The sequence below is a fragment of the Vollenhovia emeryi genome, unplaced genomic scaffold (assembly GCF_000949405.1).
Source record: "Vollenhovia emeryi isolate VEMERY1.0 unplaced genomic scaffold, V.emery_V1.0 DF939126.1, whole genome shotgun sequence".
Lineage (NCBI taxonomy): Eukaryota > Metazoa > Arthropoda > Insecta > Hymenoptera > Formicidae > Vollenhovia > Vollenhovia emeryi.
Window position 1 is genome coordinate 760,628 of NW_011967240.1, and position 16,697 is coordinate 777,324.

A 16,697-nucleotide genomic window follows, 5' to 3' on the forward strand; every position below is an offset into this window, starting at 1 on the left:
TCCCATCTCTCTCCCTAAGTAACAATCAGAACGTCGCGAGGTGGCTAATTCCGCCTCTAATGTCACCACGAAGAACGATCAATCGCGCGTGAATATAAATTAAGGGAGGAAAAAAAATCCACGACCACGAGCCTCGGCAGTGTGAATCCTTCTCGCTCGAAGCCCGGTCCTCGAAAGGTATTTCGCGTATCCGCCGTACAATATACAGTATATCACCAAACCAGTAACGTTTTTCAAAGATAACAGTAATACTAACAATAGTAGCGATGACGATAATAATAATAATAGTAGTAATAATATATTATCAATAACAATAATTTATTATCGTCCGCAGCGACGACGCGTCCATCTGTGCGCTTCTTCTCGAAAGAAAAAAAATATATATAATGTGTGTATATATATATAGCTATGTATTTATATGTAGAATATCTCTCCTTTGTTATATATCGTCGCGTGCGCGACGGATATTTACAATAATTACTTAACTCTCGCGAGTTCACTGGATTCCCCGGTGGCGTAAGTTTCACGCGTGTCCGGAGGCGAACCTTCCTCGCTCCGCGATTCCTTCTCGCGCGAGCCGACCCGCGCTCCTCGCGGTCGTCTCCCCCGCGGAGATTCGAGGGGCGGGGGGAGAAGAAAAGTCTCTTTGAACACGGTGCTCCAAGGTATCTCCGGGAGCACCGCCCTCGCGGGCTGGGGTGGCTCGCGCGAGAGGAGCTTCCAGCGGTAGCGCAGCGCTGCTGCGTGATCATTCATCCCGTATCACGGATCGTGCACCGTCGCGCAACCGACACACAGGCACAATTAACTGCGCTTCAGGCGCGTGAAGCGCTTCATCATCGCGGCCAGCCTCCAATCGCGAAAGTTACGTCACAGCTCGAAACCGTCGTCGCGTCGTTTTCGCTTTCCGCAGAGGCACCACTCGACACTCCCCTCGTCGATTCGCTCCGAGGGGTCGCAGGGACCCCCCTGGTAAACCCGCTCCTTCGTTTCCCCGCCGTCCGGCGTGTCTTCCGCGTTCCGCGTTCTCGCTGTTGCAGCTTCTCGCCCGAGATCGTCGGGTGACCGCGGGTGCAGGATGCGCAGCGGCGAGTCGCGTCCCCCGAAGGACCCCCGGAACGGCGCGAGTGGGTTTCTTCGTTCCTCTCGTTCGTTCTGCGCGATAAGGACGCACCCGCGCACATACATACGTGCATGCACCCAATTCCTTTCGCTCTTTCTCTCCAGCGTATACAAGACTGTCGAGGACACACACTCTCGCGACTGTCCGCAGGATAAACGCGAGCGCGCGCGGACGGACTGTGGCATCATTGAGCGTTCCAGGTACGAGTGACGGTCTTTTTCTCGTCGAACCGGACGTTCCAAGCTACGGAGGATTCCGTGGCTGACGGGGGAGATCGGGTGCCCAATCGCCGCGTGCGATTGGGCACCTGATCCACGCAGATTCTCTCGTATCGCGGGCAGAACGCGGCGTCTTGGAAGCTAAGGGGATTCCTGATAAAAGGACCGTTTCCCTTTTCACCCGGAGGGTTCTGGTCGCTTCTGACGATACAATGTGCGCCTTCATGGAAGATGTAGAATTCCAAGGCAACAATCTTCGCGATCGAGAGACAAGAGTCGACTAAACGTGTCGCGAGTGACGCGACGGATCGACAGCCTTCGCTCTTAGGAACAGATTAATAGGACTGGCTTCGCGTATACACGTGCCGAGAGACGAGGAGTTGCCTCGACGCCGCTGGCTCAGCTTTGATCGAAAATGTAGATTGTTGCCTTTATTTTGCCTGTGTACGGTCGAGGACACGACCGTCGAGTTTGCTAGGTGGAAGAACGTCGGGAGAAAACAGAGGGAATGAGAAGGGAGAAAAATGTGATAAGAAGAAGAAAGGGAAAAAATAGAAGGGTGGAAAGGGACGAGGCGGCATATCGGTAAAGCGGCGCGGAAAAGAAGCAGGAAGAAAAATAGCGAGAAAAATGGCGCGTCGGAAAGTGGCGAGGAGGGTGAAAAGGGGGCGACGAGCTGAAGCGAATGCAAAGCTAAATACGTTAAGAGCGAACGCTTAAGTTTGTCTTTTTCTTTTGTATTAATGAGACTCTCGGAGGAGATCGATGGGGACTCTTTCGATTGTACGTTCGAACACGAGCAATAACTTGCGCTGAAAGTCGTCGCTCGATGACTTTCAGGCAAGCTGTCGTCTTGATTTCGGAAAACTTTCGGAAGCACATGAGCGATGTGTGTGACCGGTCGAGTTACTCGGGACCGGGAAAAGCCAGAGTGAGATTGCGTTAATACGCCCGCGAGGCGTCAGGAGTTAAAAAGGGACTACTAAAGGCAGCGCTCCTCTACTTCCTCGCAATCAGTTATATCGCATCGTTCCTCGCTCGGGTAGGAAACTAAGGCTGAGTTGCGCGCACGGTTTGAGTCAGCTAATCTTTTCAAGTTCTATCCAATACAAGGTGTTAAATGGAAGGAGAAAACCTCCACTGATCTCGATCCAATTATTCCAGGTTCCGGCTAGCGTCGGTTCTTCTTCTCTCCCCGGAAAAAGCGATGAAAGGGGAGTTGAAAGAAAAAGTTATTTTTAAAAGACCGATTATTTCTTAACGTTTACACCGAGAGTAGCCGCGGCACGCAATGAAGCGCCGATCGAAAGCCTCTTACGTAAATTTTTATCAAGTGCGACTGCACACCTTGCACGGACAGAGAGGGTGGCGTAATCGAGATTAGCGCTGACCGACCTTGGCGCAATCGGCTTTAAGAAGGCACAGTCGTTGAGTTAAGAACGTTAATATGCGGCTCCGGACACCGGAGGACGAAGAGCTTCCCAAAGCCGTTCGTTCGCATCGCTTTCGTCGGCCTCGGGGCGACGACCTCGACTCGAACGACCCCTCGTGCGCAGTGGATCTTGCGGAGAGGGAGAAGAGAAGATGGAAAAGAATGAAAGCAGCGGCGGCGAGGTAGTACAGCGCGTCTACTCAGCGATCGGAGAGTCCCGGGCGCGAGGGGGAGTCCCCGAACTGCAGGTTGGCAGGTAGCTAAGTGGTTATCGAGTGCGTTGCTGCTGCTGCTGCTGCTGTTGCTGTTGTTATTGCAGCGCTCTACGGAGCACAAGCGCGCCGGTTATTTCACGCTATTGTTCGTTCGTCTTTGCATCTTTTTATTTTCGTTTGGGCTATTTTTTTTTAAATTTTCGGGTTGAGCTTGCCTCGCGCGCTCGGTGGCGGCGGCGACGGAGTGTGGGATCACGCCTGTCGACGACCCACTCATTTATTGGGCCCACTTGTCGACGACCACCTCATTTACTGCAACATAACACACACGAGAACGATTAACGAGCGGCGGAGACCTAAGTGGCGAACTAAAGGGGAGGAAAAAATGTTGGACGGCCGGCTGGTCTTAGCAGCGCTCTCTCGAGCCGGCACCGCGTCGGTATCTTCCTCTCGATTTCGGCGGTCTGAAACGATCGGTCCTCGGATTAATCGGACTGACTGGGTGCGGGCCTGCTCGAACGAATGTACGGATCTCCCTCGCGAGAAGGAATGGTCACGAGATCGTCGTAGTTTTCAATTGACGTCGATCGGCGGACGTGTACGCAATTGTCCCTTTCTGCAAAGGAACATTGCGTCTCTCCCCGCTGTTACGAGCAGCCGCTACCCTTTCGATAGCGGAGCAATGACGAATAACGATCGAGTACGGCTTCCCGCGCGATTCGTGCCGAGCCAGTATCCCTCAACTTGCTTAAATCATCGCAATCGCGAGACGCCGTTAGAAGTCTACCGGTGCGTAACGACCCGAGCAACAATACCAATCGCAGGTGGACGAGGTCCTCGACGCGGCCGCAGTTAATGCTCCGATCGCCGTTCAAACTACACTCGTACATTCGTTCCCTTTTCTACTGGTTCGCCAACCCGCGGGAGATCGAGCCTGGGATGCCGATCGCCACGCGGACGAACGTGCGCGTGCACATGCGTGCGTGGGCCGGTGGTGCGCTTATCGCGGTGCGTGTTGTGTGTCGGTGGGAGGGGTATACTTTGTGCTTTCATTCGGGAGATTCGGTATTTTTTTTTCGCTGTTAGATAAACGTCTCCAATCCCTTCGAGCAGCTCGAGAGTCTAATGTGCTGTGGATCGCCGATTTCTCGGCTGCGGCCGATTGGGTGTCTCTCAGATTCGCCCTACGTCCCCACGAGCTTTATTTCGGCGACGTCACCGGCGGTGCCACTGCAATCATACGAGGGTAACATCGATTATTTCACCGCTGCGCCGAGCTGCCCCCCCAGCTGGCTCAGCTGCGGCAAGCCACACGGGCCTCTCGTCCAAGTCTACGCAGCGGGATGCAGAGCTGCTAGCCGTTGCAAGCCTTGGCGGGGGGTGTTAGCGCGGCGGTGTGCTTAATCGCGAGGAGAGATGGCAATTATTTGAAAACGAGCATATGTGTGTCTACGTATGTCTGGTAACAGATAAGCAGAGATACATGTATCACGATGAATCCTTGGGGAGCCAAGTATTTATATCGCACGTAATGGAATGCGTAATGTACAAGAAATTACAGTAGGGGGTGTTAAAGAGCGCAGACTGGACTCCATGTCACGTGGTTGAAATGTACGCGCGCGCGTACTGGAGAACGGAAGGTGCTCCGCGAGTCCCCGAGCCCTTTTCGGAATGTACATTAAATGAACAAATTATGCGCATTACGTGATAAAAAGGAGAGCGCACTTTCCTCCATCGGCAAACGGAAGGAATGGCTTAGAGCCCGTTAGTCGCTCGGTTTGCGGAATGCAGTGCTCGTGGACGGCCTGTGTATGGTATGTGTGTGGTGTTACAGCTAAACGTTAATCTCGTTAGTCTTAAAATTGACAAATTCAACGTTACCTGGGGCATCCGTGCACGCGCGTCCCGTAGTCGTCCTCGAAGATCGCTCTCCCCGTGTGACTGTACGGTTTGGCACACCAGCAGGCAGGGGGTGGTTAGCAAAAGAGGGTGGGTGTCGAGGTCGCGCGATGTGTCGAGGAACGTTTTCGGTGTCCTCGATTTTTTTTTTTAGGTCTCATTCCGGGTCGACACGACAGTTATCACATCGGTCTTTTTCCAGCGAACGCATGCAAAAACTTCAAACAGCAATCTCGAGGGGGCTGGGAGAACGGGGTACACCCAGTAGCCTTAGTAGACGAGAAAAGGACTCGCCGTGTACGCGCTGTGCCGAGAAACTTCGGCAGCCACGCGCGTTTTGCCTCCCGAGAGTCCTTGCCTCCACACGCAGCGGCGAGACATACAGGATGGTGCCCAAATCCTTGCGAACTTTTCCGTTTGTTAATGTCGAAAAATTGTAGGGGTTAACACAAGCGGAGAGCTGTCTTAATCATTGAATAAGAGGCAGGCCACAGTGCGCCGTTCGTCATCATTTTATTATACTAAAATACTAAATGTTCTCTCATATGCTCTTTACATGTATATACTTTTTTTTAGAATTGATTGATCTCCTTGGTTTGTCCAAACTTCGAACAACTGTCGCATAACTGTCATTCTGTATGTAACTTTGAAGACATCGTCTCGCCGAAACTTGAGTATCACTTTTTTACTTGTATAAATAAAAAGAGAAAACAAAAATTACGAATAAAATAGGAATTGAATTTTCTTTCCGACTTTCGAAACACATTCGCCAACCCTGTAGTCTCATGTAGCTTTAGATCTCACGCAACTCCGGCCCAACATCTGAATGTCTTAAGCCAGCTGGTGGATTACAATAAACATTTGGAATGTAGTAAAGTGAATAACAGACAACGAGAGAGAGAGAGAGAGAGAGAAAAAAGTCGAAAAGTGGTTTTAGGCTGGGGGCAAACTGAACCGAACGCCTATTACGACAGCGTCGTACTAAGCGTTCGATTTTTCTCTTCTTTCCTTCTTCCGATGGCGATAGGCTGTCGGACTCAAGCGAGAATTATTGCTTCGATTAGTAGGCCAATCGTCGGAGGATCGAGAAACGCATTAGTAACACATGATTCTTTTATTATAACAAGTAATGCATTATATATCATTCCGTCGTCATATTCTCTCACTTGTTATAATGTCGCTCCGTACGAAACTCAAATTGAATACACGACAAAGGCAAATCGGACGATAAATAAAACAAATTGCGAACACGGGGGGGGGGGGGCGGCGGAGGGGGGGCGGAGAGGGAAGTGGCGCGATAATTACATGATAACGTGATTGTACTTATCGTATATGCGTAGACTGGTTCGTAACCACGCGCAACAGTGTCGGATTCGTGTGTACAATTTCTCTTTATTTCTCCTTTTCTTTTGTCTATACTTCCGTCCTCGTCTCTATGATTCACGTCCGATTCGCACCCGGAATTATGTTCTATCCGTCGCCGCGGGGTCCGCGGCGAGGTGTATCGAAATCACTCGATGTCATAGTATTCCATAAGTTAATAATATTAATATTACTTCGTTATCGTTAGAGAAATAGGTACTTCCTGAAGGAAACGACGCGATCGTAGTCTCATCATCGCTGGACACCGCGTTCGAGGGTCAACGTCACGCAAGGATCAATGCCGAGCGTCTCCGCCGACTCGGGCTGATTAATTAATCAATCGGCGCGCGTATACAATTCGTCTCGCGGCGATCAATAAATTACAATTAATAAATATAATACGCAAAGAGAATAAATATGAATCGTTTCTTCCTTTTACACGGCATTACACCTCAACACGGAACGGGACTGCTGAGGATTGCGTCTTTTGGTCGCATCGATATCTGCGTGACATCGCGCAGTGTACTTTCGTCGTGATGGCACTACCCCGTCATTCTCGGTCAACGTAAAATATATTGCAATACAACGCACACTCAAGTACTTACAGATAAATCGTGGACGAAGTTGGAGATCCGGACGCGAGGGGACAACGAGCGACGAGTCTCGAGTAAACCGAGTTGAAAGAAAAAGAAAGGAAGAAAGAGAAAGCAACGTCTTCTTCGATTTGATTAGAAGGAGTAGCATATCCGCTTTGTCGAGATCACACCGGACTTTCGGCGAATCGCTGCAGCGATTCCGCAGCTGTTCGTCGCGCGTTTCCTTCGAGACCCGTCGCTCGGCTGGTCCTCTGCATCCGGGCCCCCCCGATCAATTTCGTCGAACTTATTGAGCGTCATAGAGAACTGCGTTTAGACTCCTCGCGCCGGCATTGAGCCCCGCACGCGTACCTGTGCCGCGATAACTGCGTCAATTATAACGCGATAACCCGATCGCGCGTCCGAACATCCGGATGAGCGGTGCACCCATTGTCCCGCGGGCACGGAGGGTGAACACGATAGTGGCGAGCGCGCCGGGACCCGGAGATTATTCTTGAAGAAATTCGAGATCGGTCTCCGAGGGCCCCTCAGTTAACGTCAACGCTCCCGAAGAAGAGGTCCACGCCAGAATGAATTCCATTCACCGGCGATAGTTAAATATATCTCGCGCACGCATCCCGCGATGATTTTTGTCGTCGTCTCGCCGCGGATGAGCCTTTCCCACGACCTTTCCCCGCGATATCGATGACAAACGTCGCGACACAGGTATCGATCGCGGGACGCAAAGCCGGTGGTTTAATTGTCTCGCGCTAAAAATTAAATTGCGGAACGAAACACTACTCGAGACACAAGTTCGTTAGTGCGGCAGCGCTAACTCGTTCGGTCTGATTAAGTTTTAATTATGCCCATACCAAAGTATCACGCCTTAACCGTTACTAATCAATTAATTAATTATATTACAATGTCGCGCCGCGCGACCGCGGCCGATTTCCTGAAGCCGCGGGGTGCGGCGCAATTAAATTAAATCGTGCGTCGTGCGCCGAAGGGGGGAGGAGAAGAGAGGGAGAAGAGAACGCAGCGGACGCGTCCGCCTCTCTCCGGAACACATCGTCAGTCTTGTTGCGTTTGCACGTGTTTCGCGGAGGAGCGTCTCGCGTGCGCTGCGTCTCGCGCGCTGACTTCGCGCCGATCTCTACGAGGATCCGGATGACACCTTGGACCGTGCGCTGCCGGAAGCGGAAGCGCGGACCGCTTACACCCGCGGTCTTTCACAAGACGACACGACTCTCTTGCCCTCTTACCGATTATCCATATTTTTCTTTTTTTAATCGAACGCAGCAGGAGAGCAAAGTTAGAAATGTCGTCTCGTAAAGGACGACGGCTTCACGTCGGCAAACGGGAAAGAAAGAATCGAGAAGTTGCCATTTCTATCAGCACTTAATCGAATTCGATCTTCCCTCTTTTATTAGCGGTCGCTTCCGCCGACAGGACACGCTGCAAGGGATGAACTGACTAAGCAGCCAGATGTATCGAAGGCCCACGTACTCGTGACGACACCGATTATTCGTTTCGTTATGTGGCTAAGGCAGTGACCGAATTCGCGTTCACTCAATCGAGAACTATCCTCGACTAATTAGGGAGCTTGCTCCCAAATCTCGAAGAATCGGCGATCGTCGTGCGAGACCGCGACGTTGGTTGGAAGTGAGACGACAAACGGGGAAGGTCCCTTACGCACAAACAAATGACCTTTTATCAATAAAACTAGTGCGGTTCTATGAAGCAGGATTATCGCCGATCCTTGACGAAATTCTACACATGATAAATGCCGCTAGTCAAACTTTCTTTTACTATGCGTTTAGCACATCTCGTCCCTTTTTCGTTGCCGATAAAAGAATCGACCTTTCCGATTTTATTCAACTAATCAAATTAGATCGTCTACACACATCTTAAATGTCTCGATATTTGAAGTAATTTAGGAGACGACTAGGTAAAAGTAAACTAATTCTTCTACATGTTTGAGAAAGAAATTAAATACAAAAAGATTTTCGGTAGCCAGGAATATAGAAAAGAGATGCGCCCAACTATCGCTAAATACTATCATCAAGGACAAATTTACTTTAAAAAAAAATCGATGCGTCGTTGAATTAATTTTATAATTAACGCAATAGCTACTCGACATCACCGTTGATTAAAAATGGATAATCAATCCCGACGATGAGTGTGTTTGCGTTCGGAGCACTGCTCAGATATTAACATGAGCGAATTCACTAGAAAATCTATGGACTGCCCCGTCAGTTTCGAGCGTACGAGAGAGGTAATGAGGTCAACTATTTTCCTCTGCTTAACGATTTGCCTTATCTTACACTTACGAGTCTTTGCAGTCCATATCCAGAAATTAGCGATATACGCGAATCTGTTGCATTGCGTAAATCTTTCAAATGCATAACTCACACGTACGGGTTTATACACACAGGGGACAGATGCTGTGTTCGCGAACCAATGCGAGAAATCAGAAGAAGCCCCGCTGTGCCAGTCGCGATACGCCTCGCTAATTTTGTCGCAATCTGTTTCGCTATCATCTATACCCAATAAAAATATATCATGATGTGGATATTTACAAAATCTCGCTTTACATTTGTCGCGCAGCGTCTACGACACAAAGTCGCGATAGAAGAATAACTCGCAAAGATACATCGTCCGATAAAAAATTAAGTTTTACATTTTCGCGTGAATGTTAAGAATATATCCTAACGTGAATGTGAAAGATGCGCCAAGTTAAAATGACCGATTGATCGCGTGGCACAGCAGAGGGCAGTACATTTGAAAAGAATAGATTACAACGAGAAAGGATCTTACGGAACGTGCTGTGTTAATTGTACCGTGCATGCATTATCTCTACGGGAAGGAAGACACGGTATGCAGAATACAAAATGAGATCCGTTAGTGCGAAGTCCTCGCATTTCCTTGAAATTTCAGCAAACGCTCAGACAGCTCCAGTTCTGACTTCAGAGTAGAAAGAGGCACACCAGACACTAAGAATTCATTAATAAATGTGATTTATAATAAGCAACATTGAAAGCAACGAAAAAGAAGTGTAAATGTATAGAGATTGTATGTTAATCGCGTAAACCGAATGTTGAATGCTAATTTGTTGCGTGCGTGCATTAAATTAAGCCTGAAAATATAAAATCAGGAGACAAATATAATACTACTGCTACTATCCGTTTCATCTGTGTTTCTGCCGAATGTTTTATTGTCTTCATTGTGTAAACGCGCGTATTACGCTACGAAAATGATACGTCGTAAGTGCGCATGTATGCGCCGAAACCGAAGTTACTACCCCCCGTATAGTTAGCGGGCGAACTACTTTGTACTTTCCAAATCGACCAAGATCAATAATACACCTCGAACATGCAAAGATATAAAAGTTTATGTCGTAGCATTACTAATCGACGAGAAACACAGACGAGAGACATGCATAAATTAATTTGGATTTTAACTGCGTTAGTGCATTATTAGGATCCGCTAATTACCAAACAATTACCAGATAATTTACCTGTTGCTAATTATACTGAAACGTGCATGATGAAAAAAAAAGTATAAATAATTGTGCAACAAGAGGAAAGGATCGGGACGTCGAACATAATTATTGGAAATATCTATATCGGAAAGAACATCTATGAACAGTTTCGTGTTTGTTGCAGAGGAAATTCAATGTTCAAAAGGCACTCGTAGAAAATAATTTAACGATCACAATCTTTGATTTACGACGGGGTCTCTCTTAGATCACTCGATGCCACTCGAAACCCGTGATCGTTGAGCGACGTCAGGGTACGGTGTGTGATGCGGGCATGGTGGGCCTTGGTGGCATATTTCATATATGATCGTACTAACACCATGCACAACAGTCAAACTTGTTAAAATCTCACTTGAACGCACTCTGTTAATAACTTATCTCGCGCCTTCCCGCGTCACGGTGGGAAGAGCTTCGGTTAAATGCAATTGCGAGTCCAAGGATTTAGTCGCGGATGCTTTTCCATAGGAAAAAAACATCGTCTGCTAGACTAATATTATTATTTCACGGACGTTCTATATGGGACAGATAAACAACAGTCCAAAGAACACAGCCCACATTAGAACGATCCAATGCACGGTGTAAATTGGATTCTCACCGTCTGTGATCTTTCTGGCAACGAACTTCAAGGTTTCGTCGAGAAGTACCACTGGAATGGAGAACTTCATAACGGTAACCCATTCTTCAAACGTTAGCGGGGTCACTTGGAATACGGACTGAAACACAAAAAAGTCAACGATGCTTACCAATTTTTACGCTTCAAATTAAAAAAGTAAAGAGTCCTCGGCTATTCGCTTCTGCAGTCTCAATGTAGATATTTGCTTACCGAAAGAACATCGACGTACAGGATGACGAAATGGAGTGTGAAAGAAAGAGCCATGGATGCGATGAGCCACATGTTGGACCAAGGCGGCATGGAGATGAGGGACTGATTCTCGGACAAGCTGTAGAGAAACGTAGATTTTATTACAATCTTCCGCGATTATTGTGCAAAATATATTATGAATCTCTTTCTCACCTGTTCATGGCATTCAACATTTCAATAGTGACCAACACAGAGAGAGCCATAGTCATGGGATGAGGATCGGCAAAGATCTTGCAGTTAATGCCCTTGAATTCGCTTCCACCGCCAATACATGCCAAGTGGTGAGTCTATATTTTATGCAAATAAGATGTTACTCAGAGAATAATTACTCAAAGTTTCAAATCTGTGTATAAACGAATGATCAAATTGTTGTCAAAACTTACCACTTGGTAGTAGTTCATTTGAGGGCCATTAGGACTGTACATGAACCACCAAGCAGCCGACCCGACAGTGGCAGCGCCTACATATCCACCGATAGCCAAGTAACGGAAAAACAGCCATCCAGAAATCAGAGATTCATCAGCTTTGCGGGGAGGCTATTAAAAAAAACGCACAAATTAATAAAACTTGCATTTAATGGCATGGCAGTGTATTTTTTTAAGTGTTATATTACTTTGCTCATAATGTCTAAATCGGGTGGATTGAAACCGAGAGCGGTAGCTGGAAGACCATCAGTGACCAAGTTGACCCACAGAAGTTGGACCGGAATCAGTGCTTCGGGAAGACCAAGGGCGGCGGTCAAGAATATACTGTGAAACAGAAGCATGCATAAAAATTCAACTCTAACTCTCCTTACTGCACTCCTATATTTCGTAAATACCTGACGACCTCGCCAATGTTGGAAGAGATGAGGTAACGAATAAATTGTTTCATGTTATTGTAGATGGCACGGCCTTCCTCTACAGCAGCTACGATAGAAGAGAAATTGTCGTCCGCTAATACCATCTCCGAAGCTGATTTCGCGACCGCAGTACCAGAACCCATAGCGATACCGATTTCAGCCTTCTTCAAGGCAGGGGCATCGTTCACGCCGTCACCAGTCTGTAGGAATAGAAACAATGCAAAATTATTTTGTGATCTTTTTAATTAACTTTTTTAAGTCATAAATATTTATTCTTTACGTTAACGTAATCAATATTAGACTAGTGGGAAATAAGGTATCTGAAACATGTACTCAATCCCAGGAAACCAGGAATAAACATCGCAATACTGTATTGTCCTGGAGGATAAGGGACCTACAATCTCTTTCATACAAATTGCAATTGTAAATCAAGAAAAAATTTAAATTTGCACCGCAAGATTTTTCCCTAGAAAGCCAAGGTTCAACTCGGAGTGTAGCACCGTTGATCGTAAATGTTAGAATATGAATAGAATGACTTACCATAGCAGAAATTTCATTCATGCCCTGTAAGAACTCTACAATCTTGGACTTGTGAGAAGGTTCTACGCGGGAGAAGAGGCGAGCTCTGGCGCAAGCCGCTTTCTGTTCCGACATCGGCAGATCGTCGAATTCACGTCCAGAGTACGACTTGCCAGTGGTATCCTCGTCCTCGCCGAAAACTCCGATACGTCGGCAGATAGCTTCAGCAGTGGCCTTGTTGTCGCCGGTGATGACGATTACGCGAATGCCAGCGGCGCGGCACCTTACAATTGAATCAAATACTTCTTTGCGGGGAGGATCAAGCATGCCCACTACACCCACGAACGTGAGATCCTTCTCGTATGTGTAGAATTTAGTGGAGTCGCCCAGATCCATATCGTCGGGCTTCATCGGGTGATCAGCGGTGGCGAGACCAAGGCAGCGCAGGGTATCTCTACCAGTTCCGTATTGGCGGGTCAGATCCAAGATGCGGTTCTTCAGGGTTGAAGTAAGAGGAACCTTCTGACCGCCGACGCGGCAATGCGTACATCTGTCCAATACACCTTCCGGCGCACCCTTGACGAACAGTTTCGATCCAGATCCCAGTTTCGTCGACTTCAGAGGCACGCAGTACGACGACATGGATTTGCGATCACGAGAGAACTCCAGCGTGAATTCCTTCTTCCACTTCGTTTCCATATCCTGCTTAACGACAATGGCGCCGCCTCGGCGATCCAAACCGCTCTTCGAGACTCCGTACGGATTGATTTTCTCGGCGAGAACGATCAGGGCAGTCTCCGTAGCCTCGCCAACCTTCTCAAATGCTTGTTTGAATTCGTTAAAGTCGATAGCTGAATCGTTGCACATAATGCAAATTGTACTGATCTCTTGCAATGTTTCATAATCAGAACCCTTGATCTTCTGTCCTCTCAAGAAAATCTCGCCGATAGGTTCGTAAGTTGATCCGGTAATTTCGAATTCGTGGAAACTGCTATCGTTACCCTCAATCTTGTCAAAAATGAACATTCTGTAAACAATGAAATATTTAAAGTTACCTGTACTGAACTAATATCTTTATTTAAATATGTAAGAGAGTGAAAGAGAGAATATATCCTTATATAATGTTCTAAAGATTAAAAAGTCAAATCTACATCTATGTTATAATAATCTTGTTTACTTAATCATCTTACCGGCTGACGGACATCTGATTAGTCGTCAAAGTGCCTGTTTTGTCGGAGCAAATGACGGACGTGCAACCAAGAGTCTCTACAGACGGCAAAGATCGTACGATGGCGTTCTTTTTGGCCATACGCCTGGTGCCCAGCGCCAAGCAAGTCGTGATTACAGCGGGCAAGCCTTCGGGAATAGCGGCGACAGCGAGAGCGACGGCAATCTTGAAGTAGTAAATGGCACCCTTGATCCAGGAACCGCCGTGAGCCGGGTCGTTGAAGTGGCCAATGTTGATGGCCCACACAGCAACGCAAATCACGGAGATAACTTTCGACAGCTGTTCGCCAAACTCGTCCAACTTCTGCTGCAATGGCGTCTTGATCTCCTCCGTCTCCGACATCTCCGTGCGGATCTTACCGATAGCCGTGTTTAAACCAGTTCCAATAACAACACCGCGAGCCTTCCCGGCGGCGACATTGGTACCAGAGAACAAGATGTTCTTTTTATCCTAGAGGAGCAGCAAAACAGAATCTATTAACAAACGTTCTCAGGAGTCGTAATCGTGAATAAACTATGCAAGCCCCATGAATGAAGGTTTTTCTTTGCAATTTTTTTCGAATATAAACTTTCATTTCAAAGACACGTCGTTGATACTTGAGAGATGACGCCAGAGAAAAAGTGGCGGAAATGTTTTTATACAGCTGCAGCTTTACCTGATTGACGGCGCGTGGGTCGGGCACAGGGTCGGTGTGTTTGATCACAGACACTGATTCCCCAGTCAGAATGGACTGGTCGATCCTGAGGGTAGTCGAGAAGATCTTGGACAGACGGATATCGGCCGGGATCTTGTCACCGACCGACACCTCTACAATATCGCCGGGTACAATCTCTTTGGCTCGAATCCTCTGGACGCCCGATTTGTCCCCTCGCACAACTTTACCCATCTCGGGTTCGTACTCTTTGAGCGCCTCGATCGCAGACTCGGCATTTCGTTCTTGCCAGACACCGACCACAGCGTTGGCAATGAGAATGAGCAGGATGACGAAGGGTTCGACGAAGGCCGTGAACGCATCCTCGTGCTCTTCAAATAAGGCTAATACCTGACGAAACATAAGCCCTACATCAGAGAAACTTAAAGAATATAGAGAAATTCAATACAGGCTACGTTTCTCAGATTGTTGAATGATTTTGTATTTCTTCGTTCACATTGTCACCTTTGAGCAATTTAGCTAATGATTAAAACTCTATAGAAAATAAACTCTCCAAGAATTAGTGAAAAAATACACAGTACCGACCAAACGTATATCACCTTTAGGTTTTCTGACCATAACTTCCGTCGAAGTGCACCGAATGTGCTGAAAATTTTACAGTAGACACCTGATAACAGGTACATCTTGTACACGAAAGGTAATGAAATTCGACAAAGTACATCATGATTTTCGAATTTTTCATTCGAGCACTTTAAAATTAGTTATGCTAAAAAAATCGAAAGGTGATATATTATTGGCCGGCACTGTATGCAATTTTCTCTCTCAGTCATCGCAGCAATATTTAAAAACATACATATAAAAATGTATGTTAGCAGGAGATAAATTTTCAAGACACATACATCGCTAAAAAAGCTTTTTTTTCTCTAAAAACTGTTACATCTAACGTAATGGTAAGCTATGTACTTAATTTTCACAGTTTATAGATCACACTCCATAATGAATGTTACATATTTCTCTTATGCGCTCAGAGAAAATCAGATCACCACGGCTACTTGAAATCAATATGCTATTTTTTCACTTCTCGTGGAAGATATATTTAGCCTCATTTACCCTTGAACCCCCGTAAACATATAATTACGGTGCTTTTAACGAGGTGACATGCACCGGAAAATTCGACAAGAAAAAGAAATCTCACAAACTCACTTGACAGTCTCACAATTTTTGTATTTAAAAGATTTGATTATAAACTACTTTTTGTTCACAAACCTCGTCAGCGAATAATAATATCAACCATGCATATCTAATAAACTTAATTTACATTGTTTTGACTTCTTTTTGCGTTTGTCTCGGAAGAAGTTCATTTGTTACGCAAAGTTTTACGCCGGTTTAAATTTTATAACATATTACTATTTGTAATTTTTTAACGTGGCATCTATCGAGTTATTATACTTACAAAAGAAATAATAGCAGCTAATAGAAGAATCTTAACTAGAAGGTCATCGAACTGTTCCAGGACGAGTTGCCAGATGGACTTTCCTGTAAGCAAAAAACAACTTGTCAATAATCTCACGCGATGCAAGGAACTCTCTGAAAGTCAATCGGTGCATTGCCACTGAAAAAGTCTATCGGTGAATATTCACTGCTGTCAGTGATAATCCGCTGGTTGACTTTTAGAGAGAAGGTTCAAAGTAAACTCGGGTGTTTATCAGTACAATGAAAATTTTTCATGTAAAATAATACTTACATATACATTCGATATATATAAGTATTTGGAATTTAAGTTTATGAATAATTTTAATATTACTTTGTCTAATGTGTCACCGATCGTTGCGACAAATTGGCATAAAACTTCACATTCATAAGCTGCAGTACTCTATTACCTCAAATTACACTTTTAAACTTTGTTAAATAATATAATACAAATACTCAAGTCTAATCGTGCGAATATATCGATGTTCGTTTTTAAAAAGTACACTGTAAAAAAAAGGACTCTATTAATTACAGCGTATAACAATGAAATCAATACTGAATGCGATTGTTCAACAATACCTTATTGTTACGTGACCTTGCATTATTACCAGCAACATAATAACGCTCGCGAGCAGTACATCTCATTGACATAGTTTTACGTACGAGGAAAAAATATTTTCTCTCGAGTAAGAATCATGAAACCATTGCGGTAAAATTGTAAGAAAAACTGTCGCGTCTCTCATCTTATAACAAAATAAAAATA

The 16,697-nt window shown here is 46.1% G+C and overlaps 1 protein-coding gene across 4 annotated transcripts in view; it reads right to left on the reverse strand.

The window, feature by feature from the left end:
* Positions 1 to 299: 299 nt before the first annotated feature.
* LOC105568972 (calcium-transporting ATPase sarcoplasmic/endoplasmic reticulum type) overlaps positions 300 to 16,697 on the reverse strand; it is a 55,928-nt gene continuing 39,530 nt past the window's right edge. For 2 of the 4 annotated variants that reach the window (XM_012025058.1, XM_012025059.1), the window contains exons 4-13: positions 15,918 to 16,000; positions 14,468 to 14,854; positions 13,775 to 14,262; positions 12,606 to 13,611; positions 12,045 to 12,265; positions 11,838 to 11,973; positions 11,608 to 11,760; positions 11,378 to 11,511; positions 11,186 to 11,303; positions 6,260 to 11,075 (exon numbers count right to left, since the gene is read on the reverse strand). In XM_012025058.1, the coding sequence (XP_011880448.1) occupies positions 10,875 to 11,075; positions 11,186 to 11,303; positions 11,378 to 11,511; positions 11,608 to 11,760; positions 11,838 to 11,973; positions 12,045 to 12,265; positions 12,606 to 13,611; positions 13,775 to 14,262; positions 14,468 to 14,854; positions 15,918 to 16,000 (2,927 nt within the window). In that variant the 3' untranslated portion in view covers positions 6,260 to 10,874. Of the gene's footprint in view, positions 4,219 to 6,259; positions 11,076 to 11,185; positions 11,304 to 11,377; positions 11,512 to 11,607; positions 11,761 to 11,837; positions 11,974 to 12,044; positions 12,266 to 12,605; positions 13,612 to 13,774; positions 14,263 to 14,467; positions 14,855 to 15,917; positions 16,001 to 16,697 lie in introns of those variants that run through there. The other 2 variants (XM_012025060.1, XM_012025061.1) reach the window with 2 other exon arrangements.